General features: G+C 48.1%; 7 protein-coding genes and 3 non-coding genes across 10 annotated transcripts; 4 read left to right on the forward strand and 6 right to left on the reverse strand.

The window, feature by feature from the left end:
- Window positions 1-935: 935 nt before the first annotated feature.
- Window positions 936-2251, forward strand: Aud_010679 (uncharacterized protein; the record flags this gene model as incomplete). Its single annotated transcript, XM_043295515.1, has 3 exons — window positions 936-999; window positions 1088-1407; window positions 1460-2251. The coding sequence occupies 3 exons, from the start codon at window positions 936-938 to the stop codon at window positions 2249-2251; spliced, it is 1176 nt and encodes a 391-aa protein (XP_043151450.1).
- Window positions 2252-2597: 346 nt separating this feature from the next.
- On the reverse strand, window positions 2598-4144 carry Aud_010680 (cytochrome P450; the record flags this gene model as incomplete). Its single annotated transcript, XM_043295516.1, has 6 exons — window positions 2598-2834; window positions 2885-2992; window positions 3042-3106; window positions 3181-3400; window positions 3458-4067; window positions 4131-4144. 6 exons carry the CDS (start codon window positions 4142-4144, stop codon window positions 2598-2600), a joined length of 1254 nt encoding a protein of 417 aa, XP_043151451.1.
- An 880-nt stretch (window positions 4145-5024) lies between these two features.
- On the reverse strand, window positions 5025-6122 carry Aud_010681 (aromatic prenyltransferase; the record flags this gene model as incomplete). The annotated part of the gene is made up of 1 exon (XM_043295517.1): window positions 5025-6122. One exon carries the CDS (start codon window positions 6120-6122, stop codon window positions 5025-5027), a length of 1098 nt encoding a protein of 365 aa, XP_043151452.1.
- Window positions 6123-6874: 752 nt separating this feature from the next.
- Aud_010682 (nonribosomal peptide synthase) lies at window positions 6875-13060 on the reverse strand (the record flags this gene model as incomplete). Its single annotated transcript, XM_043295518.1, has 1 exon — window positions 6875-13060. The coding sequence occupies one exon, from the start codon at window positions 13058-13060 to the stop codon at window positions 6875-6877; it is 6186 nt and encodes a 2061-aa protein (XP_043151453.1).
- Window positions 13061-13848: 788 nt separating this feature from the next.
- On the reverse strand, window positions 13849-15042 carry Aud_010683 (uncharacterized protein; the record flags this gene model as incomplete). Its single annotated transcript, XM_043295519.1, has 1 exon — window positions 13849-15042. One exon carries the CDS (start codon window positions 15040-15042, stop codon window positions 13849-13851), a length of 1194 nt encoding a protein of 397 aa, XP_043151454.1.
- A 1131-nt stretch (window positions 15043-16173) lies between these two features.
- Window positions 16174-16749, forward strand: Aud_010684 (GFA family protein; the record flags this gene model as incomplete). Its single annotated transcript, XM_043295520.1, has 3 exons — window positions 16174-16260; window positions 16324-16486; window positions 16550-16749. 3 exons carry the CDS (start codon window positions 16174-16176, stop codon window positions 16747-16749), a joined length of 450 nt encoding a protein of 149 aa, XP_043151455.1.
- Window positions 16750-18139: 1390 nt separating this feature from the next.
- Window positions 18140-21218, reverse strand: Aud_010685 (GIY-YIG nuclease family protein; the record flags this gene model as incomplete). The annotated part of the gene is made up of 2 exons (XM_043295521.1): window positions 18140-21002; window positions 21061-21218. 2 exons carry the CDS (start codon window positions 21216-21218, stop codon window positions 18140-18142), a joined length of 3021 nt encoding a protein of 1006 aa, XP_043151456.1.
- A 2602-nt stretch (window positions 21219-23820) lies between these two features.
- On the reverse strand, window positions 23821-23954 carry Aud_010686. The gene has a single exon. It is a non-coding gene; the product is annotated as a tRNA-Ser (tRNA).
- A 331-nt stretch (window positions 23955-24285) lies between these two features.
- On the forward strand, window positions 24286-24415 carry Aud_010687. The gene has a single exon. It is a non-coding gene; the product is annotated as a tRNA-Ser (tRNA).
- Window positions 24416-24788: 373 nt separating this feature from the next.
- Window positions 24789-24897, forward strand: Aud_010688. The gene has a single exon. It is a non-coding gene; the product is annotated as a tRNA-Ser (tRNA).
- The last annotated feature ends 2583 nt before the right edge of the window (window positions 24898-27480 follow it).

Consider the following 27480-nt stretch of genomic DNA (forward strand, 5'->3'; position numbering starts at 1 on the left):
ATCCCCACTTAGAGAGGGGCATAAACACTCCTTGGTCCTTCCATAAAATACCTCTGTAAGCCTGATTATGAGGCATCACTCTTATTCTTAGTATGATCAGGGATCGCTAACACTAGTAAACTTGCCCAAGTTGCCTAGCGGAGTGCTGGTTCATCGAAATGCTAGTGGACATAAGGCCTAGCATTACAGCTCTATTCTAAAGATTCGATTTATACAAAATGATGGCAAATAAACTGAAGCGAGTACGCCATCTTTATGTCCTCGGAGTACGCCATACGCTGGTTTCAATGAACTCTGATGGCCGCAAACAAGATCTTGTTGGATCTGCCAACTACAGATTATTTTCCTTGTGGGTTAGCTATCTATGAGTTAGTGCCTGCTCAACCGTTGCTTTGTCCACATTGCATGGCATTCAGCCACTGATACAGCCGGGTCCGTGGGTAGCAAGCGCCAAAATACTAGGGTTCAGTCTTTTAGTAGCCAGGGGGCTTGGCCAGTGGGCAATTGAGCCGCTCAACCCATTGGGGCAAAATTCTCACTCGTCCATCAATGAGGCCATTGGTGTCTCTATCACTGATAGTGGTTTCACTGGAACAAGGATGTTATTTTTTACCTCGCCGGGGTGGAAAGCGCGGAAAGCGCTACTGTGCAGCCATGTGCCTTATGGTAGACAGATCCATGGAGGGAGCTCTGTGGGGTTGGTCTCAAATTTGATCCCCCAAGGCTAATCCAAACCTCCCCACGATAGACTTCTGTTGACTTGGTCGTCGCATACTTTGCTAGATCGTCGATGGATATTCTCAATTTAGATGCAATGCTAGAAGGCTTGCCGGTAATCACCAGTCCGACTGCGGACTCTCAGGACCAGTCAGAGAATAACACCCTTAACATCAGAGCTCAGGAGAAAAGCACACGCAAGCTCCGAGCAGCCTGTGATGGATGTCATGCAGCCAAAACACGATGTACAGGAGGGACACCATGCGCTCGGTGTTACAGAGAGTAAGTGAATCCCCCCACCAGTCACGAAACAAGGTCTAACCCCGCCTTGCGGGCCTCAGCAATCTTCGATGTCACTATAGCTACAAAGCAAAACTCGGGAAACCGAAGGGCAGTATGAACAAGAAAACGATTGAACGGTTGCGGCGCATGAGAGAAGCACAAGAGAGGGATATCCGTAAATCCCAGGGAGCAGCGCCCACGCCGCCAGCCATATCCAGCACAAGTGCAGCGGGCTCGAGTTCAGATGCAAGGCCCGATATACTTCAGCTGCCATCGGAATTGGGGGAATTTAGCGTCCAGATCAGGTCATCCGAGCCCACGTTCGAGGCATTTTTCCTTCCTGATGAGTGTCTTCTTGAGCTCGAAAACCACTGGCCATCGGCTGCCGCAGAAAGCCCTTCTCGCACTGTATGTCTCTTCAAAAGCGCATGTACTGTGTTGCCACTAATTGGGCTCGAAGGATCAGGACAATGCTCAGCTGCCCTTGAATGACATGACTCCTCAAGTCGAAAACGCCAATACTAAGCAGGATGCTAGACTAACCCTTGATAACATTTTCTGTCTGGAGGACGGGCGTCATGAAACCTCCCCTCGACCCAGCACGACCCCTTCTGAGTCGAGCCTCGCATCCCTACCTTCAGATCCCCAACTTCTGCCAGTGCATCAAGAAATTAAGACACGAGGCATCACACACTCGACGTTGTTGACATCCCGCGTATATGACAATTCTGTCTGCGGCATCACCTCCTGCGCGCATTCGCCCTGTGCCTGCTTCTCCACCGCAACCAACCACCTCTGCAATCTGCGAACCACACCGCGGAGCGCCGAACAATTTAGATCAATTGATACGTTACTGATACACTCGCGACGCATGCTTCCGTCCATCCGCCACCTTCTGAAGTGCCGTTCTTGCACAGCAGATACTCAAGCGCTCTTCTTAGCGAAGATGGTTCTCTCTCGCTTGCTGGAGTGGAGTCGCTCCTCTCTGTCCGCTTATGGAGTGTGCGCAGAAGTGCGTCTGGGCAGATACCATGCTTCTGGAGAGTTTGGCGCCATCGTAGCAACGATGATCATTCAGAAACACTTGGGAGAAATCAAGAAGACGGTGGAGGAGTTTAAGAAGAAGGTGGACGAAATGCCGCAGGGAAATTCGGACGCGGCTTATCTGACCCTGCAAGTGAAGGGCTTTGAGATTGAGCTGGACGGACTAGTCGGGAGAATATCAAATGACAGTGCTGTATCGGCTCATTAGCATATATGAGAAGTGAAGGAGAGTGACAATGAGGAGTTTGCTAGTGCCGTCAAGAACTGAATGATGCAATCATCAATCCTTCTACAATATCCTAATCAGTGGACGAATTCATAATATCAGCAATTGTCAGACTTGCGACCATGTGTAGCCAACGGATTTACTGCTACTATGGGTGTAACCTAGAGAAGCAGTGCCTTGACGAGCATCATCCATCACTTGCGATCGTTCTTGCACCCATAAGCACGACGTAGTTGCCGGCCCACATGCCATGATGTCCGTATATCCTGAACCAGGCATTCGGCCAAGATTGTCCAACATGCACTGGTTTGCGCGTCAATGAATCAGGCTAAACTAGCAACTCCGCAGGCCGCCTCGGTGTCAAGACAAGCCTCGCATCAGAAATAGGCACCCATGTGTTCTTGACATTTTTGTACCCGGAACTGGCGGCTTTCTCGGTTTCCGGAAGCCTCAGCTCATAGCGGCTGAGCAGGCAACAAACAAATTGTTTCATTATTGCTTCGCCAAAGTGCTGGCCTATGCATTTCCGGGTTCCAAACCCAAACGTGTAGAGGTTGTAGCGAAGCTAAATATTGTTAGCTACAGTTCCCGCACATGGAGTTCCACTGCAAATACCTCTGTCGGCGACAACTTTTTGAACCGATCCGGCCTGAATTCATCGGTGTCTTCACCCCAAAATTCACCGTTGCGACTGAGTGCGAGGTTGTCCACGACTACACACGTCTGCTGCAGAGTCAGTCAATGTGGCCCCTTCTGCACGTGAACACCATACATTCTCTGGAATAATGAAATGCCCGAAAGCTTTCTTCTGGGGAGAGCTGGCAGGAATGGTGAATACTACCCGTTGTTAGTGAGACATCGAGGCGTCTGTGGAGCACAGGACCAATTGATACTCGCAGCAAGCAACGTACCGGTGAATGGTCGGAGTCGGATGGATTCTAAGAAGCAATGATGCAATAATGTATCCTTTCGAGCACAGAGTTTCGGCAACGTCAAATCTGTTGCGGTGATTTCGTCCCGCAGTCGAGCTTGCCAGCCGCTGTTCTCCGCCAGCAGTATGATCAGCCAGGTGAGGATATGAGTCGAAACGTCGAGGTTCGCAAAGATGATCTCGCTTAGAGTCTGCACTAGCTATGGTTCAATTAGCTGCTGTGTCGCGGACAAGACGCAGTTAAAATCATGCTGTACCTCCATCTTTGGAATATTGCCGCTGAGCACTTCTGTCCAAACTGGAACAATCGGGCGGGTGGTATCAGAGCATCGTTGTTTATTGTACATTCGTTCGTTGAACGATGACCAATCGCGCTCGAATTCAACCAACTGCCGGTATGTCCCTGGCTTGAGCCACCGGTAGATTTTATATCGATGCACTCCACCGGATAGTACATGGGCCATCATCGCCAGGCTTCGCTGTCCAAGCGCCCAAATCTCTTCTTTCTCGTCATCGTCCAGGGGCCCATAGATGTATTCCGCATTGGCCATGAATGGAAAGCGGGAGAAGGTCTGGGCAGCATGAACTACGAAGGAACCGTTCTCCCCGGGATTAAGCGTTTTCTCCAGCCTCTCAATATAATCTGCGGCATACTGCGTCGGCTGATCGGCGAGTCGGGCAATGGCACTTTGGACAAACCAGGGGTCAAATTGGGCCCGGATTCGTTTCCATCGCTGTCCATTGATAAGTCCCATACAGTCCCCAAGCAGCTGATGAAACAACCAGCCTCCGTTGCTTGACCGGGCCTTGCTATGAGTCACGGAATCGATATGAAAGCGCTTGACGTCCTCTGGTTTCGTAATGACTCTGGACAGGAGAATAAATGTCAGTTGCCTTGTCAGCGTAGCAATTCTATCTACCGGTACATACATCTCAGGCTTCATTCCTGACCAGATTCGATAAACAGATCCGTACATCCGCCACTTCTGGCTGGACTGTCTACCTCGGATGAACTTGTCGAGACAATGTCCATCGAGCCACTTCCATGCAGGACCTGGAATAGACTGTCCATCGCTGCTCCGCAAGGGGTAGACAACGTCCGAGAGCTTGGGATGATTGTGAATTTTGCGCCACTGCGTCTCTAGACGGGAATTACTTACGCAAACACCTATCAGCCACTCCAATCGAAAAATTGCCCATAGGAAACAAATTCCCAGTACGGCGGAGACAGACGAGACATGAAGATAGTTCGTTGATTCCATGGATCAGTTCAGCCGTACAGAATCTGCTAGGCAGAGATGTTGTTATGGAAGAATGGGAGTACAAAGTCACAGTTTTCACTTGTCTCTTAGGAAGCATTATCGGCATCTAATATTAGTATTGACGTTTTATCAACCGAATAAACGCCGCGATACCGCAGGGTAGAATGCGCCGGGGAATTAACCTGCAAACTTATGGATATGGAACGATTCTGGATGGAAACTCTGTATTATGTATTATCCTCATTCGGAACCCTCTCCGGGGATATTTTCCCTTTTTCTCACCGGTAACAACGCAAGTTCTCTAGATATGCTTCGGCTACATCTGTGAAGGCTTCACGAAAACTGAACCCACACAAGCTGGTCCAAATGTCCGATCTAAGACAATATACAAGCTGTATCCTTTTGTTGGTCATGCATGAGTAATTCGACATGGGTGATTAACCTCCGGATTCAAGTAAGAAGTAACATTCCAACAATCCCCTTTAGAGGCCCAACTTATGTAGGTATGAAATCCCAAGCCACTTGAGAGTTCTCGATGCATGCTGCCAGAAAGAGTGGAAAGTTAGCTGTACTCCATCGAGTCTGTTCCAGTAATCGTGTCGAGCTGGTCAAGAAGGACATACCAAAGCTCCTTTACCCCGTCATAGTATGATCCCGTTCTCAGTCTCTTTCCTCTGGCCTCGAGGAACTTGGACAGTCCCCGAGCGATCTGATCATCGTCGCGAGAATAATGCCGGACTGGAAGATATACCTTGGATTGTGGAATAGAGGCATTGCTTTTCAACTCGAAGTAATAGAGAATTCCTCCCGTTCGATGGGAATTCTCTTGAAGTGGATCCAGGTTGCTATGCTCGTCCTGGTGCAGGTCAAATACGGAACGCCATAGTTCCTTCAGCGATTTGCATCCCTCATCGGAAATGGCGACTCGACCTCCCAGAGTCAGCATATCAACAACGCTGTGTAATGTCGTGTTTCGGCTGCGCAGGTAGATCTTCAGGCGCGAATCACGGGGTTTCAGGCAGTCAATTGCAAGGATTTCCACAACCGGCTGAGAGTCAGGAGGGAACGATTCAATATAATCGGCGACAACGTCGAGGGAGCTAGCAAGAGAATCTGCTGGTCCGGGGAGGTTTCGGATCGCTTGCAAAACCAAGCTCGAGTTTGATCTACCTTCGGCCAAGGCTCTCCAGGAAGGCAAGAAATATTGCTTGATTACAATACTCTTTTCCATCAAGTCAAATCCCATGAAATGCTGAGATTGAGGGACTTCGGCGGAACAATCCAATGCCTTGTTGTTGATTGTTTCTTCCGTTGTCAAGCGTTGCTGAAAGTAGCTCAATAGACCCAGATCAACTTCAGGCGCAAGTGGGAGGGCGTTCTGAAGCAATCTCGCACTGGATGTTGCGTTCATGGGGCTTGCAGCCGGTCCAGCAACCTTCCCAATCGGATCCACAGCATATCGCACAGTTGGTATATCTGCCGCATTGGACCAGCACCAACTCAGCTCAACAGGGGTATTGTCATCTGTCATGAAGCTTCTCCAGGCGGTGGGTGCTTCATGCCGACGGGGATGCGGTCCCAAAGACGCAGTAACTCCATCGCGGAAGAACTGCAGGTGGGTAGCCTGTGATTCGGGCAAGTAGCTAGCCATATCCAACATCTTGTGCAGAAGCGGTCCTATATCGTGATCCCATAACGCGCTATCTTGTCTCGTATACAGATCGTCCGCTGACTGTCGTCTTTCGCCGCTCCACCCACGGGGCTCGTGATCCGATAGAGTCTGATGAAAACTGATTAGGAGACCAGGAAATAGAGCTATATAGCAATAATAGGATCCCTTACTCGTGAGTGAGTGAGCCAATGGCTCTTTTTGACCAACGATGTACTATGGTTCCAGTGAGTCTCACATCAAGTACATGAAAATCCTCCTGGACTTAGGATGACTTACAGAAACGTAAGAATTGAGATAGCCATGCTATACGGGGTAAAATGGGGTGAACTATTGATGAATCATGGAGTTTTCTACCGGAACTGCTCTGCCATAGGATACATAAGCTACGGCTGGATATCTACGAACGACTAGTGCAGACAGCGGAGACGTCCCAACGGGGAGAATATGTGGAAAGTTTCTACCGGCGAATAAGCAGGAATAATCCTACGGTCATTATAATGAACCGAATGTGGGGTAGTGATCCAGTTGTCGCGACGGGCCCTTGGACTACCTTTTGAGACGAGTTCGTCGAAGCCCTCTAAGTTCATGCACTCCTAGCCGCGGCGTGGAATAGCGCTGATCACCAAATACAGTGTAGAAGCAATCACTTTATAATGCCGTGAGCAGGGAGAAGAGTCATATATAAGTCCAGAAACGTGCTGCTTTACTAACATATTCGACCCTTGAGAATCGTAGCGTTTTCACAGTCCAGGAAAAATTGTCTGCATAGCTTCTCGGAGAGCCAGAACGAAATCCCGGGTGACAAGTCCCTCCATATACTCTAACTCGCACAGGATGTCTGTTTCCAATTCTGTAAATTCTACTAGGAGAGGGAACTTGGCACCCCCTGCCCGTAAAGACATTTCTTCCACACGGACTCCGGGAAGGTCCAGACCACTCGAGACCAAATCTTCCCTCCTATGGTACACTACCAGGACTTGAAAGATCTGATCTTCACCAATGAGACAACGAATGTCCCTGAATGGAATCGAGTGAGTTAACGCGTCCTGAATTTGGGTTTTCAACGACCGCATAAGAACCAAAGGGCTCTGCGAGGCTGCCTCGGTCATCCGAACACGCAGCGGCAATATATCGAGAAAAACACCCAAAAGATCTTCAGTTCCGGGCTCAGTACGGTCGATATGTGGTATTGCGAGCACCATGTCCGTGACGCGCTTTACTTTGGCCATCGCCAGTGCGACAAGCATCACGTATAGCTCCATCGGACGCGTGGACGTGTTCCCTGGGTTGAAACTAAAAGTCTCGGATCGCCCGGTGCTAATCAGCTGGCTACTATCTTCAAATATAGGGCGTGGAAGGTCGGCCAGCTGCCCCTTCCAGTATGTAGCATCTGCGCCGCTGACCTGGGACGGCTGACGAGCTTTCCATTCGGCCCAAATTCTGTAGTCTGACATATTTGGTGGTATTGACCCCGTGTGGTCAGCCGCTGCTCCGTTCTGGATAATCTCGGCGTATGTAGCTCCTATCCTGCGGAAGAGCACTTGAACCGCGACTTTGTCGGTGATGGCGTGATGTTGAACAAGAACGATATCGACTCCACCAAGTTCCTGACAGAGCATGACCCTTGTCAACGGACCTGCGAAAAGGTCAAATGGACGGTTTACAAATTTAGCCACTTCAGCATCGCAGAACTCCCCTGCTGTGACTTCGCATCTAACGGACGACTGACTCCTTTTAACACGACCCTTTTCCATCCGGTAGTTGCTCTGCAGGATGGGCTCTTTCGCAATAACAGCAAGAACTGCTTTGTTAAGACTGTGGAGGCTCACACTGCCTTTCAATCTCACTTTATAAGCGACGTTGAATGATTGGGGAGATGAAGAGGAAATTGAAAGCCGCACGAATTCTTCCTCGAGATATGACACCTCTGTGAAGGGGGGCTCTATCGTTCGCCAAGAGGATTTGAATGAGCGATCACCCACTTGCGAAAGCTTCTTGCTCGAAAGACAGTCGTCTATCTGTTCACTCAAACGGGAAAGAGTCGTGTTCCATATAAACAACTTCAGCGGAAATCTGAACTCATACACTTGGGAGGCCTTCTGCGCAACTCTAATTTGCGACAACGAATTACCACCAAGAAGAAGAAAATCTGCTTCTGGATCGATATTCATATCAGCCGGTTGGCCCAGGATTTCCCGCCATATGGTTGCCAACATGGACTGAGTCCTTGTGAGAGGCTTTCCGCCCTTTGTCGTCGTGTAAATCGCATGCGATTGGAGAGCCTTCCGATCAAGCTTCTGGTTGGGCGTTGTGGGCAAGGCATGAAGCGCAACAATAGAGGATGGCCTGGTGTAGCTTGGTAACTTGGCTCGCAGTGCTTCTTGAATTCGACTCACGACGACGCTCTCGGGCTCGACGAACGCCACGATGTTGTTTCCACTCACGATGGCAGCCGCGCGGCGAACCTCGGGACTGACGACACGAATGGCATTCTCGACTTCCTCCAGCTCTATTCGAAACCCCCTGACTTTGACTTGGTTATCCACGCGGCCCAAGAATCGGGGCTCCATGTCTTCTGTCCAGACCGCTCGGTCGCCGGTGCGATACATGCGATACCCCCGTATGAAAGGGTCCGGTACGAAGCGGGATCCTGAGAGTTTTTCCATGCCCTTGCCAATGTATCCTTCGGCGACTTGAATACCAGTCAGGCAAATCTCCCCAGGAACCCCTATCGGGACTGGGCGGCCCCGCGTGTCGAGGATGTACACACCGACTCGGGGGATAGTACGCCCCAGTGTGACTTCTCTGCCAGACTGGAGTGGTTGAAAAAGGCAACCAATGGTGCACTCACAAGGGCCGTAGGAATTATAAACTGTCCGATTCGTTGCCCAACGGTCAGCCAGGATCTGTGGCACTGCCTCTCCCGCGAAGAGAATAGTGTCCAAGGTCGGGAAGTCATCAGGATTGCAGACAGAAAGGAACGACGGGGTTATCATTGTCCCATTTACACGAGAAAGATGAGCAAATGGGTTGTCTGGATCTGCAAGCACAAGAGTTGCACCATAGCACAAAGTGCCAAATATTTCTGCCAGATTGACATCGAATCCAGGTGAGAACATCTGCGCATGTCGTCTACCAGGGCGAGCATCCATTCGGGCAGGCTTGTATGACAGGTATGAGACTACCGATTTATGTGGAATACGCACGCCTTTCGGAGTTCCAGTTGAGCCTGATGTGAAGATGATATAGGCTATATCTTCTCCATTGATTGTGGTGCTCAGCCTAGGTGACTGTACCTTGACTGGTTTGGAGAGGAGTTCATGAAGTAAGAACTTCTCATTGCACACATCCAGAAAGCTGTTGTAACAAGACTCATTTGGGAAGACGCAGATTTTTGCTTGTGTGGAATCAACAATCATCTTCATTCTTTCGATAGGGAGCTTTGTATCCAGGGGAACATATGCAGCTCCTGCCTTGACAATTGCCAGGACAGAGACGACCCAATCAAAACTGCGGTCACTCAGAACCGCAACAGCGTCGCCGGGACGTGTACGGTCTGCAATGGCCCTTGAGACATAGTTCGTTAGCAGGTCTATGTCCCGGTAAGTGATAGACCTGTCAGTAGACTCGACAGCAACTGCATCTGGCCAGCGGCGCACTCCAATCTCAAAGACATCCTTCAGGTTTGACGGCCCAAAGTATGGATTCATGAGTGAAGACGAGTTATGAATCAGGTTCAAGAACTCGCAAGGATCCAAAAGTCTATCACAAACTTCGATAATGGTCACAGTCCCTGGGTCCAGCAGGGCGAGAAACAGGTTCTGAAAATGCTTCATCATCCGCTCAATAACTGGACGAGTATACATAGTCTGGTCGAACAATGCTTTAAGGCAGAGGCCACCATACTTCCGCTGTATCATGACTGTCAGCGGGAATTCAGGGACATCAGTCCGGCTGAACTCCCAACCACTGTTTGTGAAGCCTGGCAAATCATACTCCAAGAACAGCATTGTCTGAAAGGCACTGTTATGGTTTCCTGACGTGAGATCTCTCAATGCCTCAGCAGCCGTCCATTGATGCTCAGCAACTTGGTGCACAGCCTTGCATACATAACCCAAAAGACTTTCCTTTGTGTTCAAACCTGCGAAGCTCATGGGGAGTGGACATGCATTAAGCAATGGTCCCACGATCTTGTCAATTTCTGTCAAAGGAAAGTCGCGCCCTGAGAACACGGTTCCGAATACCAGGTCGTCTTGAGCGGTGTAAGACTTCAAAAGAAGTGCCCAGGCAGCGTATAACATAGTCGCAGACGTTACTCCGGCTATGCGACAAGTCTGCTCTATTCGTGGCAATGGAAGGTCGATGGCCAAGCTTGTCACCCCAGGATGACTTCCATCAGCCGGAGCTACAGGCTTTGGAAGGCTCAAGGACACGCCGTCGTTGATTCGCGACATAGCATCTTTCCAGAACTTCTTCCCTTTGCCACCAGCGTCTTCCAGATGCCGTGAGAGTAGTTGTGCAAATTGCCAGAATTGAGGAGGATATTCCAGATTTTCTCCTCTCAGAATTGCTTGAACCTCTTCAACAACTAATCCCATGGACCATCCGTCCACCAGACAGTGGTGAACCAACCACAGCAACACTGCCTTTGAGTGTTCGGATGCGCTCACCAAACGAAAAGAGTTTCGCGGACGGAACATTCCTTCTTCATCCTGATGATTAGTGGTCCGCAAAAGAAGAGAAGACTCTTCCTCGACAGCTGAGTCCAAATCCTCTGCCGACACACATCGCTCTCGCCAATCGAAGTTGCGTTGTTCAACTGGCTTTTGGACACCAGCAAGGAGGTCGAAAGTCGTATGGAAAACGGAATGCCTCAGCATAACTTGCTTCCAGGCGCGTCTAAACTTTTCATTGCGGTCCGGGTCAGGGGCCCAAGGGACAGAAACCGACACGAGCATGTAACTTGTCGCAGACTTTCGTATAGATGAGCGTATCATTCCCAACTGGGTTGTGGTGATCGGAGCATCAACAGCCAGAAAGTCAGGCGCAGCCTCAATGGGCGTTCTACCGCTGCTGGGGACAGAGACACATTTTTCGGCGAGCTGATCCAAGCCTCTTGATTCATATATGTCTGAAAAGGAGACTTGGAGACCACGCTGACGCAAGCCGGATACCAATTTGATGGCAAGCAAAGAATTGCCTCCCAACTCCCAGTAGCTACAGCTTGTGGAGATCGAGCTTGTGGGTAACCCCAGGGTATCTGCTATCGCACCCATGACTGCAGTCAAGCGAGTGCCATCGGCAAAGCAATCCTCATCAAATTCGGTCTCATTAGTGAATGGTCTCTGCAGATATGCTACGTCAATTTTGCCGTTGGGGGATGTTGGAAGTTCCTGGTATGCTGCTATGTGGTCGGGCACCAAAAAGGCATCATTCCCTTGGGACAGCCACCGTCGCATCTCCGTAACGTCCACGGCTTTCGGTGCGATGCATCCTATCAGCTTTCCTTTGTGCATGAACGCCGCCGCTGCTGTCACCTGTGGATAAGCGAGCAAAAGAGGAACTACATCAAGCTCGATATTGATCAGGTATCCCCGGTTCTTGGCGATGCTATCCTCACGACCACAGAATATAATTCCTTCTGGCAGCTTTTGACCACGGTCTAGAGTTCTGTATATCCTTTGGCCTCGCCATTGGATAAATCTTTCCGCTGTCAGCGCCTCATTCTTATAGTATCCGACAGCAAGGCCGGGTCCACTGATATATATCTCTCCATCATGCGATTCTTCCAGCTGGTCATTCAGAATGAATAAGTGCGTATCCGTCATCGACTCGCCCAGCGTAATCTTTTGTCCGGGGCGTACCTCGCCCATACTAGTGCAGATGGTAGCTTCAGTAGGACCATAGCAGTTGAAAATGCGGCGTTTGGGGCTCCACCATTCTTGCACAAGCTTTGGACTCGGGGACTCTCCACCCAGAAATATGGACCTCACGTTGAGATAATTATGGGCATCACCGAGAGTGCTAAGGAGAGATGGTGTAGCAGGTAGGATTGTACAACTCTTCACATCTTCGAACACGCTTCTGGGCTCAGAGAGAACGAGGTGGCAACCGTGGCAAAGACTGCTGAAGAAGACTCCCCACGCAGCTGTTTTGCAACACTGACTTAGCTGGGCGCTCATTTTTTTCTTTTTCTTACGGCTTGTAGGGGTTCTCATTGACTCACCGTCAAACGCAAGAGAGAACAGTAGCAGTACCCTATCGCTATGGGTGACACCCAGGTTAAATGGCATCCCCTTGTCGCTTCCCTGCTGCACATAATTCACGATGCATCGATGCGGAATCACAACTCCCTTTGGCTGTCCTGTCGTGCCAGATGTAAAAATAATATACATCCACGTATCCGGGTCCTGGTGCAAATCCAGACTTCCCCCCACTATCTCCGTTTGTGCGGTATTGAATGAACTATTCCATGCAGATTTGACCTCTTCCGCAGTTATCATCACAGATCTATCAATCTTGTGACTGACATCAGCCGTGAGAATCACCCTGGTCGGCTCTATGGCTCGTAAGACGGCGTTGATTCGGGCTTCGCCCCAGGAGTCGGCATCCATTGGCACATAGCATACACCAAGCCGTAGCAGCGCAAGGATAGCCGTTACACTTTCCAGACTCCTGGTCAGCAGGATGGGAACCGTATCCCCTGCACGCACTCCACGATCGAGGAAGACCGCAGCCAGTTTCGCTGAAGCGGTGTCGAGGTCTTGGTAGGTTAAGGACCTTTCGCCCTCCGAGACGGCGGTGGACAGTGGGCGTATATCCACATTTCTCTTGATGAAGCTCCATACCGAGTGTGATTCCATGCCTTTCGATTGATCCAGTTTGACAGACGTGCTGGTCTGTAGGGAGCTTGCGTGTGGCGCCATTGAATACCGTTAGTGGGAGAAATCAGCAGATAACGGGCAATCTCTAGACAACGAAGAATTGAATAGGAATGAGAGAAACAGTACCACTACCACCAGTCTCCTAGTTCCAGGGCTAATAACGTCCGGTCAATAAACTGTCGGTGGATAAGCGGACGATAGTCCGTCCGTCTTCTCCTTAGTCCCACTACATCCTAGACATGTAGAGCCCTGCCATTGCCTGAATCCCTGTCTGGTTTTCTTCCGGCCATTAAGCGCACTCTGGCAACTGTTAAGACAATACGCCAAAATTCCCGAGGAACACATACCTGGTCGATAACATCCTTTTATACCGAACATATCTACCGCCATAATAAAATAATCATCCCGCTAATTGGTGTTTTGCGCAAGGTAGTACTGCACCCTCAACCGGAATTTGTCCATTGGGCTCGAATTGACCCAATCGACCTCTATTAGATGGACAAACACAGATTTGCTGGATAGACAAGTAGAAACATGGATTAAGACCAGTGGTTTGACATTGACAGTGGTTTCAGTGTCCTAGGATTGCAATCTTTCACTAAAAGGCTTGGCTACACCTAGGCATGTGGTGCCTATTAGCATAGCAATCTACCGGGGAGAAGTCAACGCTAAATGTAACTATAACTGGCGGGAGTGATTTTCTCTATATCTCCTCAGCTCAGTGCAGCTTCCTAAAGCAGAGAGGGGAATTGAAGTCAGATTCATTTCTTTCAGTAGGGCTAATTTGGCAAAATTTCAGCTTGAAGATACTAGTATGATACTTTAGGTAATCATGACCAATCTTCATACATTTCATCCATCACATTCCTCAGGTCTTGTACATCAAATAGCCTGGGCTTCTTTCTGTCTGGTATATCAGAAACTGCTTTATCGACGTGATTCCTCAACCTCGTAACAACATCAGTTCCAATTTCGGAACGATTTCCATTGCGCCATCTGTTAAATATCAGCAGGGGTAGCAGGCCGGAGGGCAGATAGTCAGATCTGCGACTGAACAAGGTCAAGATCGGGTTATAGTGTGCTGAGGAAATATCCACCACCTTGACAGACGCCATAATGTCCGAGTAACGACGGCCATTCTCCCTATACGTAATCCCAAGAGTTTGCAACATCTGCGGAGGGGAGAAGTCGACAGAGCTGAATGGAGACAACTCATCACCAGGATCAGTACATGGAGGAAAGAAATATTTCATCCTTGTCAGAAGCGGCAGGTGCAGAAAGTCCGGTAGGACAAGGTACTCCAGAAAAGGGAATGCACTGAGAATCTTTCGAACGATATGGGCATTGTAGTACCAAAGGGCAAGGACCTCCTTGAAGAAGAAATTTTTCATCGATCTGATGGCAGCCTCCTCCAACAGCTCGCTATCAGCTGGACTCCCGCCGTTCGGACGGTGACCAGCGCAGTCCGCAATCTTCAGGCCTGCGGCAATGCATTCATCTACAAAGGTGTCCACCATCTTCTGCTTGGTCGTCGCATATCCCATGCCCCCAACAGCACCTCTCATCACGTCCATTAGATCGTCGCATTCCCAGGTAATGGCACAGATATAGTTGCGTGAATCCACAGAGGACTTTGCCAGATCCTGCTGGAGAGAATCGAGCTCGGGAAGGGAGTACGGATGACAGAGTTCCACCATGCAATCCCTGAGCAGTGGAAATGTCCGAAGGCCTTCTTCGGATAAGAGACGGGGAAGTTTTAGGACTAATCCATCCCTTGTTGATTTCCCTCGAAAGACAAGGGAACGGGTAGCGTTGGCCCACGAGCTGCGGACGCCACGAATGCTCTTTGTTTTGCGGACAATCTGGCAAAAGGGCAGGACCCGACAGGACAGGCGCTTCTGGATAGAACTGTCCGTGTAGACTTCGTTTATGAGAAGGATGTTCAAAATCGATTGGAGGATTTCCTGGGGAAATGATAAAAGGAGGCCTGGCGATTGGTCTGTTGGCTGTGGTGAATACACCATGGTTAATGTATCTTTGTAAGCTTCAATCATAAAACCCCACAACTAAAAGGATGTCTAGAAAATTATTCCTAGTGTAGTGTCTCTGATCGCGAAGTGTTGCGGAGCGCCCCTATTATTAGCCACAAATGGAACCAGGCAACTACTAACTAATGCTAATTGGCTTACAGTGTTCCAACCTCTCACTTTGATTGGCTAACTGGTCTGGGGCTTCTCTATTCATTGGTCAGCAATGCAAACCATCCATGACGATAGGAGGCCTGAATACCTTAAATAACAGGCCTTCAGACAACTATGCTTAAGTCTACGCTCAATTCTATGTTTGGCCTATGATTAGACCATACGGCGTATTAGAACCCCTACCCAAACATCTGTGATACCTGTATGAGACAGGTATCTTGATAACACCGCCAGATTTAAGGGTTAAAGGTTGGCATCTGCTGGCGATCAATGTAATCCACAGAAACTACATATAACTATTGTTGTGTTCCCTGCTGTGTTGACGACCCTACTATCATCCCTACTAGCTAGAGATGGCTGTCTGGACACCTTTCTGGTTGAGTGGTTTGACATATGACAACTATCGTACCCGAGGTAGATAGACACTCGCTTGTTTGTCAGCTCGTAACTGAAACAACGCTACTCCATAATCGAGCAGGTCGTAATGTGCCATTGTGTAAGCATAGATTGTTTACCCAGGATGATTGCATTACGGATGAAGTTATAGATTACATGAAAGACTGATATACCCCACCTCGCCGCCCCTCTATCCTTCTGCAGCAACTATCTCGACAATTACCTTCAGCCCATTATGACACCGAGACTGCCCTGTCCTGAACGCAACAAAAGAATAATCAAAAATATCCGCAGGAACTTATGACAAGTTAAAAGCAATAATTATTCCTGCACAGAAATTGTTGACTAGAATGCTTGTTCTCAACGCGCTGACGTTGGGGCCAACGATACCAACGATTACAGCGTTACTATTGGATCGCTCGTGTAGGAGTCATAAATTGTGCTTACGCTTCAGGGAGATAAATATAAATGTTCGCCCAGGCTGAGTAGAACAGTGTGAAGTTTCCCTCATAGCGCCCTCGTGTAGCATCATAACACCAGATACTTGCTCTTTGAAAAATGGCTACTCCTACTCCTACTACCACTACTGGCGGTTGTTTCTGCGGAAAGGTCCGCATTGAATATAGCGGTCAACCCATGACGGTGGTTGGTGACCTCCACAAATGAATCAGCTTGTCCGTGACCTACACTTACCCTGCTTTCCTCCAGGGACTCTGCCACTGTTCCGACTGCCGGAAAATCACCGGCTCTCTCTACTCATACAATTTCGTCGTCAAAAGGGCCGACCTGAAAATAACCGGGAGCCCAAAAGAATTGGCCAAAATAGCGGACAGCGGAACACATATCAAGAACTATTTCTGCGCAGATTGTGGTGTGTACTGCACAGGACTATATAACTGGGTTTGGAAAGATATCATCTGATGAGATCGCCTAGGCACACCGCTCTACGGGCTGAGAATGAACTCTGATGGTGTTCCGAGCGAGACGACCGTTCTCCGAGCTGGAATATTCGACGATATCGGAGTTCTGAATCAGCGGAGGCCTGAAGCGGAAATATTCACCAGCGGACGTGTATCGTGGATGAGTCCTATCGAAGGGACTGGTCAATTTGATGGCATGGTGCCTCTGCCTTAATTCGATGGTCGAGCTTGTAAGGTAAAGCTGGACTGAGCTACAGACAACCATGCTGAGAGCAGACTTATCTTTTGCATCAGCGAAGCCTGGGGGGGATGCAGAGGTCAATTCTTATGCAAGGCGTACGAGGCAGTGTCAGATGTAGGCAATCACGGCGAGACAGATGTATTTATTGACTTGGGCTACACCAGGTGGTTAATACCCTGTCTGTTTGGACCCAGCACTCTTACAGTTCCAACGCTTAAAGATCTCGGAGCGAATAGATGCAGTCAATGTAATAAGAGTTGTCGCTTATCTACACACGGTGGAAGCCTTGCAATGCGTGTTCAACATGTTGTAATCCTCCAAGGTTTACTGTAGATGATCGCGTGGAGAGACGCAAACAGCACAGCGCACCCCTTTTAGCTCACTGCAACAAGCGTATCTGTGTTGCTTTGCTGGCGGAAGTCAAGATGGAACTTTTTTGATTGTTTGTCGTTGTTCTCCTCCGCGTTTACTCGGAAGCATCCGACGGCTTGAAGGAGGCACCGACGCCTGCTCATTTCTCCACTCTTGTGTTCAGTCCATCCCTGGATCCCCGCGTGGCGTTTCTTGGCGACGCTTGTTTTCCCTTATGGGCTGAGGTCGAGGATGGTCTGGCGCGACTCGGACCAGGAAGTGTAGCCTTCATAGCAGTGATTGGGGAAGTAGCGACACGAGAGTGGGTGTGATGGGCTGGGGAATCGCGAACGACTTCCGCAACACCAAGGAGCACATCTTCGCTGGCAGGCATGTCTCACAGCTTTGGGGCGTATCTAGAGAGGTACCCCAAGCCACCAGCGCGACTGATACCGGTATGCAAATTAGGAAAGAGTGACACAAGAAGATAAAGAAGACTTACTCATCAAGTTGTTAATGCCAGGTCGCAGTACGCTGGCGCAACCTGACCGTACACTGTGCACCTTAATTAGCCGACAGACAATTTGCACACGCGCCCTTATGCAAAGCGTTCCTTTGTGTTGTGGTGCAGCCACGCAGGACTGCATAGCTCCTCCACGACCTCAGCTCGCGTCTGGAGGAAGGACGGCAGAAGCTTGCCTGGTAGCATTTAGCGGCTTCTCAACCCGGTTCACCCCGAGTATCGAGGACCAGTCAACGTCGCGCACGTTGTCCGTCAAGAGAGGTCAGCTAGAAGACAGAATGGTTTTGAGCCTGAGGCTAGTTGCAAATGATGGTGGAAGCAAATTGAATTTCGCCATAGCAGAAAGAGACAACAAATTATCATAGGTTCAGAGATCGAGAAAGCAGCATAAAAGCATCTTCTCATTCAGCCGGGCTGCGGGATAAAAGCCGCGCGCTCAACGCACCAAGCGTTTCAGCATAACAGGTGACCGCATATTGAGATATTGCCTTACACCTCGAGATCGTCTTCGCTATCCTCGCCCTGGTAGTCCGAGTGTTGATCATAACCGGGTAGAGAGCTTGCTGCCTGTGGCAGGTGTTGGTTTAAGGCTACACGAGCTGAATGCGTATTTTTCTTCCGATTCTTGAATCGATCCCCCTCATCGTTAGTGTAACCTCCCCCAACGAAGTATTGCAGTTCCTCAGGCAGATTCTTTTGCAATGATGGTTGGAAATGGAGGAATCTTCTAGGCTCTCGGGCGATACGTATGTACTCAACGCCAGTCAGCCAATCCACAAATGTGTTGGCTTTGTATGGGGCCCATGGGCCATCGTTGGTAGCATAGGTCGTGATCCACCGATTTCCTTCTTCTCTAGTCACAGTGATTGCGAGACGGGCACCTGGGTCACTATCTCGAGCCTGTGTGGCCCAGCAATTTGGGTGTCTTTCGCCGGCTGGCTTGAGCTCCGCCCGAACTAGCAGATCGTGTTTTGCATCCAGCTGTCCAGGCTGAGCTTTAACACTTGCGATAACATACATGGGCAACATAGCAGTAATCGTGTCCTCTATTCTCCTACACCCTTTATAAAGGCGGCCGCCGTTGAGTAGTTCCATCCTTGTTTTGTATACCGGAACAAGCACGGCATTTGCAGGAGGACGCTTTTGCGAGAGACCTTGAAAGGGGACACCGTATGAGATTTCCCTGGTCTTTTCCAAAGCCTCCTCGTCCATCTCAAGGAGGGCATCTGGGTCTTCAGCGAGATCCGTCTCTACTTGCAGCACTCGCTTGACCTTGGCTTCTTTGGCAGCTTTGATGGCGGCGTCTTCCTGTGGATCATCGGACAGGTCTTGGTCGATAGCATTTACTGCTTCTTCCAACTGCTCCGCAGTCACCTCAAGGTAACCATTGGGGTCATCAGTCACAATTTCCTCGGGGATGTCATCAGGGTCTTCGTCGAGGTCCATCTCGGCTTGCAACACTTGCTTAACCGTGGCTCCTTTGGCAGCTTTGATGGAAGCGTCTTTCTGTGGGCCATCAGAAAGGGGTTCGTCGAGAGGATTTGCCTCTTCCAATTGTGCGTCTTCGGTCGCCTTGGCAGCATCGAGATGCGCATTCGGATTGTCGGCTTCAATGTTGTATTTGCTTGTAGATTGCATCTTCTTCGTATACGTATGATCTGGGAACCATTTCGGGTTAAGCTCGACAAGTAAACTCTTTACGTGGTCAAGCTGCTCTTTGGTGTATACACCCCTTCTTCTAGCCAAACTCGCAGTCACTGCTTTCTTCCGAAAAGTTGTCTTTATGTCGCTCGGCCGGCATTGAAGTAAACTCATGACCATCATAAGGGCTTCGGCCAGACTTGATTTTTCTTGGAGGCGAAGAATATCTTCTTCCTTCTCAAAACCTTTGGTCCCAAGCCAAAACCGAATGCTGGAGCTGAGGGAGTCGACGGTAGTCGCTGGCCGTCCTTCTGCCCTTGCAATTCTGTCGTCATTAACCAGTCGGACTATCTCAGTGCATGTAATTGCTGCATTCTGGAATCCTGGCCAGATTCCTGGTGTTCCTGTGATGAGTGCTGCAAATCTGAATAAGAGGCTAATCTTTCGAGCTTCCCGCCATTTATCGTCTAGAAGGGCTGGCAATGCAGCAGGTGAGCAGGCATAAATCCTGGTGACACATTGCCCATCATGCTCAAGGAACATATCAAAGCTGATTTCTTCAAGATTGACTGAAATTTTGGGGGCATCCTCAGGTACCAGAATATTCTTATCAAAGGATCCACACATGATGATCACTTTTAGCTGGCTCTGTTTGATGAGTCCATGGTTAAAGTTGCGGAGAATTTCAAACTCCTCTGCACTCATGGATCTGATTCTCTCCTGCAACAAGGAAGAGACATCATATAAGCGCAAGTTGTGAACCCAAATCAAGCAATTTGCATGATTAAATCCACTTTCCTTAATACCCCAAGGAAGTAGACTAAAGATGGAGTCCTCTTTATTACTCCCTGGTAGGACATGATCAAGCACTATACCAATATATGCATTGACATTCCCATCTGGCGGTATCATGGCAGGAATCTCATTAAGTCCAAGGTCAGTGCAAACTCTGACAGCAGTGAGCGCTTTCAGCTCTCTTAGATCAACTTGGTGATTGTCATGAATTTCTCGCAGTGCACGTCCCTTGAAATCGGGAGGTTGAAGATGTGAGAGATCAGGTTCTGCTGCAATAGCAGAAGCAAGGGCACAATTGACGTCCTCAAGTCTCATCATCTGCTTTGGTGGTTTTGTGAAGGCTCTGCCTTCTTTCTCGTTTCTTTCCTCCTTCGCTCTCTCCCGTGCCCGAAATGCTGGCCAATTCCGGATTTCAGGGTCTGAGGAGCAAGCTACTTGCTGAGAGAAATGATGGCGTGCCTCTACTCGTATATTTGATCCTTGAAACAGTGGTGAGACAATGTTGAGTCCCACACCTGCGTAAGGGCTGCCCACCACTTCTCCAAAGATTCTTTCTAAGGTTGCTGGAGGGAGGGATTGAAAAGCAAAGCACATGCCTACTTCAAGAATATTCTGGGCAATAAGCTGAATCTCTGGTGAATCAATGCCGATATATGGTATTGACCATAGCCGGATGAAATTTGCTGACCTGAAGTAGCCCCCCTTCCATATAATATAGTAATGTAAGCTGTCACGCTTACGATCACGTATATTTCTGATATGTTGGCTTATCCTCAGCATAGGATTGTTGGACTGGCCAACATAAGCTCGCCAGTAATCTTTGTTTCGATCGTCGAGAACAAAGTCTAGATAGCCACTGTTGGTACGCCACAGGTCCGCTCCATCTCTGAGCTGTTTCTCACGAATGAGTTCGAGTCTAATCAGGTCAGATCATTTGTAAGATTAATGTATGCTATAATAGTGGCATTACATACCGTTCAGCGGTTATCTCCTTCCCTTCCAGGTCCCTGATTTCTGGACAGATACCATTGAGGAGCACTTTGATAAGATCCTCTTTCCCCGTGGAATTGATGACATTTTTATACGGGATGTGCCTCATATTCACATCGCTTTGATTCAATAGATAGTCCATGACGATACTGAGTGCTAGTTCGAGATCTGGGAATGTGATTTTTCGCGTGATGAGATAGGCGTTCTGAAAATACTTAGCATCATACTAAATGGGGGATTATGGTAGCCTTACCTGTTCGTCTTCCTGTCCCACTGCCGCTCGTGAATCGGACGTTGGCAGCCTATAATTAGTCGAAAAATTCCCTGTCTGTGTCTGAGGGTTCTGCTGCGTAGAAGCCCGATGGTCTGTCTTTGAGCTCTGAGACTCGCGCGGTAGAGGATTTGTTGGATATATGGACCTTGCACCTGGATGCCTTCGCGGTATAGGGGTTTTAGCTATTTCCTGGTAGCGATTCCTTCTCTCAGGGCAATCGGATTTATGTCCTTTCTGATGGCAGGTTTGACAGACAGGACAGGTAGGGCACGCATCTATGATGTGTCCCTCCTCACGACAGTACGCGCAAGGAAGATATGGACATCTCAAAGTAATGTGCGGTCCCATAGCACCACACCCTTCGCAGGCAGGGGGATCTGGATTAAACATTTTGATGACCTATTTGATGAGGTAAAATGATAGAATCTTAGAACTGCGTTGAGTTGTTCAATTAAGATGACACCGTTGTCGTATGTGTAGGAGGAAACAGGAGGACGAAGGAGTATAAGAACTCTTGTGTAGCCGGTCTCAGTGAAGATTCAGGCTTCAAGGCAGATGACCCTGACTAACAGAATCTGTAGGAGGATTCTGGTAGTTCTAAAGGATACTTGCAGCCGTACATTATCCAATTATCATTGATCAACTCTAAGAGCTGGCTAGGTCTAGATCTTCTGCGAGGAGCAAACATACTCCAACATGCCCAATAGCAGATGTTTTACTCATCATCATGTCTAAGCATGAGCCTCGTCTCCCTAGACACCGGCAGCTGGTGTTGTCTTTCTCCCTCTCCCTCTATCTCTCTCTGTGTGTATGCTCGTGTGTATAGTGCTAAAAGCCATACACAAGACCACCTTAAGATTCAATCTGCTACTAGATGCCACACGCAGTCTTAAACTTATCAGGAGAATCACAAACTATGTTTCGGTAGGGTTGCAGATGACCTGAAATTCCACATGCATCTACAACATCACTATGTCTCTTAACACCTGTGGCTTCCCGAAACACCCAAGTACGCAGCCCAGATACCAACATCTAATGAGAGATTGCATACTGGTCGCTGATACGGACCGTCTGTTTGTATGTAATAATGTTTTTTTTTTTTTCTCTTCTCTCTCAATATTTCAATCCCTGGTCCCTACCATCACTAATCAGCTCGTGCCTGCAGCAAAAGTCAATACCTTTCATCGAATGGGGAAATGGTCATGAATCATGTATATAGTTTGAGAGAAACAAACATTTGTCAACTGCTCCTTGGACATAGCTAGTTGAATGTTTGTCTGAATTGAATTGCGCCACTGTGATATTTGTTGCATACACAGCTAGTACAACGGACTATAGCTGCGATCCATATGCGGACTTTTGGTATTTTTACAATGATTAGCTACCCCAACTATCCTTAAGTTCTTGCCAAAGAAAGGCATCGAGAGTTTCATGTTGGGATGTAAGAGTTTTGCTTCATACCTGGATGCTTCTACTGTGTCGGCATTGTCAGTTGTCAGTTAGTTGGGAAGATTAATCACGCTAAATAGTCCTGTTGCGTTTCTCTTTGGTAGATGTCGACATCAAATGCTAAAAGAATTTTAGGGTCTACAACATCTTAAATGACATTCTTATATTACAATGGTGATGGTACAGCATGTGCGTTACTTCTTTATTGAGACGTGGATTGATAGAAGTTGAATCAAGCTCTGAATTTGAGCACGCAAGAAGCGGACAAAAGCAAAGCTACAAAACAGTGCCACCCCTGTAGAGGAACCTTTCCAGCTCTGATTGCGACAATCGCAGGTCAACAATGTCTGTCAACTTTGTCGGGAGTGAACAAATTTCGACACCTTCAGGTTAGGTGACTATTCAAATGAAGTGGTGAATAAAAGGGAGAGTAAATTTGAATTTCAAATGACAAGGACACAATTCAAGCATGACCTAGGGAATGGTTATGATTCTTTAGTCCAGAGACACGATTCACAACATGGAGGTCAGTATATTGGCAAAAACCAAGAACAGGCATTACTCGGCCACCTTGCCGCAATTGCGAACTATTGAGCTACGTTTGTCAGATAATAGCAAACCTGAATAATATATATGAGGGGCAAAAAAATGAGTTATCGTTTGGGTGTACTAAACACATGGTACTGGGTATCCTTAATTTAGGGCAGTAGGGTATCTACTTATCCTAGGAAGGAGACCCTCAAAAAGGGCAAAAATAATTAAGGGCAGGTTTCACTGAAGTAACATTCCAGAAGCGACCATTTAAATGGAGTAAGTAAAAAAGAAGGGAATATACGACAACGGCGCGATCGAGCGCGATTCAAGGTCCTCGTTATGATCTCTTGAGTCGCGCTCGATCGCGCCATCACATGATTTCCTATTCAAAAATAAAAAAGTAAAAAATAAAAAATAAATATCGCCAGGTACGAAGGGGTTCTCCCAGCAGTAGAAAAAAAAAGAAAAAGGAAGAAAGAAAAGAAAACGACAAGGCTGGGATTTGAACCCAGGATCACGAATGAATTTGATGATCTTGAGGTTATAAGATGGAGATGCAAAGCCTTCCCCTTTTCTCAAACCTATTCAAGTCAAACGCCTTAACCACTCGGCCACCTTGCCTGTTGTTGAAAAACTGAAATTCGAGGTGAATAATCTTGACCAAAAGAATTCACTACTCTGTAGAATGTGGATTTAGCCCGAACTAGCGCCAGTTTTTAGTATGATTGCGGCCATGTGTCATCTCTACTGGATCAATTACCTGCAGGTTAGAGTCCAGAGACACCGTTGATGACGCCCTGAACCAAGGTCACTAACAAAACGGTCAGTCCGACCCTCCATGTCGTATAAGTTCGGGTTAAGCTCGAGTAAAATTCAACTCTATGGTGGTGGCGAATTTCTTTTCTCTTGCACATAGTGATAAGAGGGATCAATGGCTGATATTTCAATAACAGGCAAGGTGGCGGAGTGGTTAACGCGTCAGCCTCGAATAGGTGTGAGATAAGGGGAGGCTATGCATCCCCGTCTTATAACCTCCTTAGCTGATTCCTTAGGGAGCGCCGGTTCGAATCCGGTCCTTGTCGATTAAAAAAGAGAGATGATCCTCTCCTTCTTTTTTGCTGCCGCTAACCCAAGTCGGCCCTTATGCCATAGGGGCTTTTCTCATTCGCTTTTTCTTTTTTTTTTTTTTTTTTTTTTTTGGGGGTAGCTCCCTAGTTCCTCGACCTAGCAATGTAGAAGATGTTTTTCGTATAGGAAATCATGTATGTGGTAGGCCTGATCGCCTCAAAAGTGGCGCTCGATGGCGTCCTTGTATTTTTCCATTTTCCCCACTTTCTATTCGGCACGAGCCGATTTTGTGACGATAAGATTCTAGACCTTGTCAGTGTTTTTTTTTAACCGGATTTTGAATGTCCTCCCTCTTAATGTTTAATCTAGACTCTGAATTCTACAATAGGCAAGGTGGCCGAGTGGTTAAGGCGTTTGATTCGAATTGGATGTTGATTATCATCATCCCGAATATCAAATTCATTCGTGAGCCGGGGTTCAAATCCCCGCCTTGTCGCTTTTCCTTTTCTTTCTTTCCTTTTTTTTGGTNAGAATATTTTCAACAGGCAAGGTGACGGAGCGTTTGGAATGTCGTAGAGAGATTGACGACTGAAGGCCAGAAAACTCAATTAGTCGCCTTGACAGATGCAGGACCATGTGGCATAGCACTGAGTGTGGAAGTGCTTTTTCTCTGGTGAAACTATTACACTAACATAATTATATAAATACAACATGGTTTTTACAGTTGATGGGTGTCCACTTTGTTAGGAATATGAGGACTGGAATGTCGGGTGTGAGTATATATATATATATATATACATTTCCCCAAATAAAAAGCACAAGCGAAGGATTTTCGCCTACTCGGACACATGAATCAGCAGGTAGTTAAGATCAAAAACATGTATACTTGATAGTGTCGATGTCTATATACTTAATGGATTTGATGTATTTAATAAAAGAATCACTCACTGCCTCCTTCATGCTTACAATGGGAGATGTCGTTGAAGCGAATGTTAGGTAGAGCTGCATCTCTGGGACGACTAGCAAAATGCTTTCCCGTTTTGGTTGAATAGTGTTCATTCTTGACATAAATACCCCAAGATGGGGGTTCGAAATGCGTCGAGACAGCACTCCACGAATTCTTTCTACCCTCTCTTCTTCTGACCATGATCGCTCTTTTATTATGACCATCGCAGCAACTAACTGTTTGGATCTCACCCACGCTCTAGATATTTGGCTAACTTTAATACACCCTCCTGCCCCATGACTGCGGATCCTCAAAACAAAACCAACTCTTTCTTATGGCGCTAAATCATCATCAACTGATATAGCAGATATGATTTCCCTCCAACCGCTCGCAATACGTAGAGGACGGCTTGCTATCAAACGCGACCAGGACTCTTAGCAACGCTGAGCAAGGAAAAGCAGGAGGATAAATCGTTTTCGAGCCTCGACGATGGCCCGCTCGCGACAGGCTGTTTGGGACCAAGGATACGCACACTTACACGCCTTTCCGTTCCACCAACAGTTCGAAAAACTGCCACAGAACAAAGCTCGCTTATCATATTCCGGTGAAATTCTACTTCTTCCACTGTTCGCACCGACCGTCCACTTCAATGCCCCGACGGTACAGAGCAATGGCGGAAGGTCGGACTGAAGAGCTGACAGGCTTTGCCGCCGGTTTACCATCGCGACGCCATGCCCGTTCCACGTCCCGAATAATGTCGAGAAGCTGCACACATCATTACTCCGTGCGGGTTAGCGGAAGCTTCACTTCCTGCTGCTGCGCGGCTTAGAGAGCACCGCGCCTGTGGCGGGAAGACTGAGCGACATAATGAGCGAATGTCGACCGTCGTCAGATCCCGCTCAGGAATGAGGTTTTTCATGCATGCGCTTCTCACGAGTCTAGCATCCCCGAGTCGCTGCCTCGCTGGTCATCATCATGAACTCTTTTGCGCGAGGCACGGTCTGTTGTTCCTGATATTCTCCATGACAGGGTACATATCTGGATCACTACAGGGCGATGAGATGCCCACATTCCTGCAGTCATAGCCGATGCGGTGCCATGTGCAACCCACCCCCAGTAGCCGTCCTTCATAGTGGGATTGACTAGCCCGAATATGAAATCTCCTGGACATGTTTGATAGAGTGACTGGATAGCACAATATTATGTTGTTCCACCAATGGGTCCTCCCAATCGGCCCCTTCCACACGTTAAGTTGCTGCAGCTCCACTAGACTATGCAAAGACTGGCAGCACTCAGTGGTGCTGCAGAGAATCTATGCTGAGTTGAATCACATAGATGACTATTAGATTGTCGACATGGTGAGACTATGATTCTACAGACGGTCCTTGGGAAGTTAAAGAGATGTTAGACGACATTGTATGTGTTTATGAACCATCCCTCTCAGGTTTGATGCTAACAGGGATAAAAGATTACGATTGACCAACTTTGAAAGTGCCATCAGGACGTCGTCATGGCAATTTGGAGCCGTTGAGGACAGATTATCGGAGGGAATCATACTCTGGCAATTACAGTGGTAAGAGCCTCTTAGTTTCTGATGGATCATCCAGTCACTGAAAATGGAGTATAGGCACTGGCCTCGACCGAAGAGGGACTCAATGATACCGTCACGCGCATTCATGATCGCCAGCCAAAGACGCCTGTAGAAGTGCGCAAAGAATGCTTGAAGCTTAAGGGTTTCCTAGACTAGCGCATTGAAGTCACTGTATGCCATCCAAGCTGCCTAGCCTCTAGATATGCATCGAGGATAAGTTTAAAGACTCATCCGAGGTTGCATCCTCGATTGGGTTGGCCCAAATGCTCTGGATGCTACTGACATGCTCCAGGTCAGTGGTCAGGAACATTCCAAGGCTTTGTCAACGTAGGCGCAGACTACCATGTGGTTAGCTTTACCCACTGTGCGGAAGAGGCCATGGGTGATTGGAACCTTCATATGCTCTGCATCTTGCGCAGGAAGGTTGTATGGGTTGTCATCTCAAAGCTTTTACTTATCGGTGTATTGGATTCCCTAGAAACAGGGACAGCGCTTTGGACTGACTGACTAACCGACGGTGTTGCTGGACGCATATAGATTAT

Source organism: Aspergillus udagawae, assembly GCF_001078395.1.
Source record: "Aspergillus udagawae IFM 46973 DNA, scaffold_9, whole genome shotgun sequence".
Lineage (NCBI taxonomy): Eukaryota > Fungi > Ascomycota > Eurotiomycetes > Eurotiales > Aspergillaceae > Aspergillus > Aspergillus udagawae.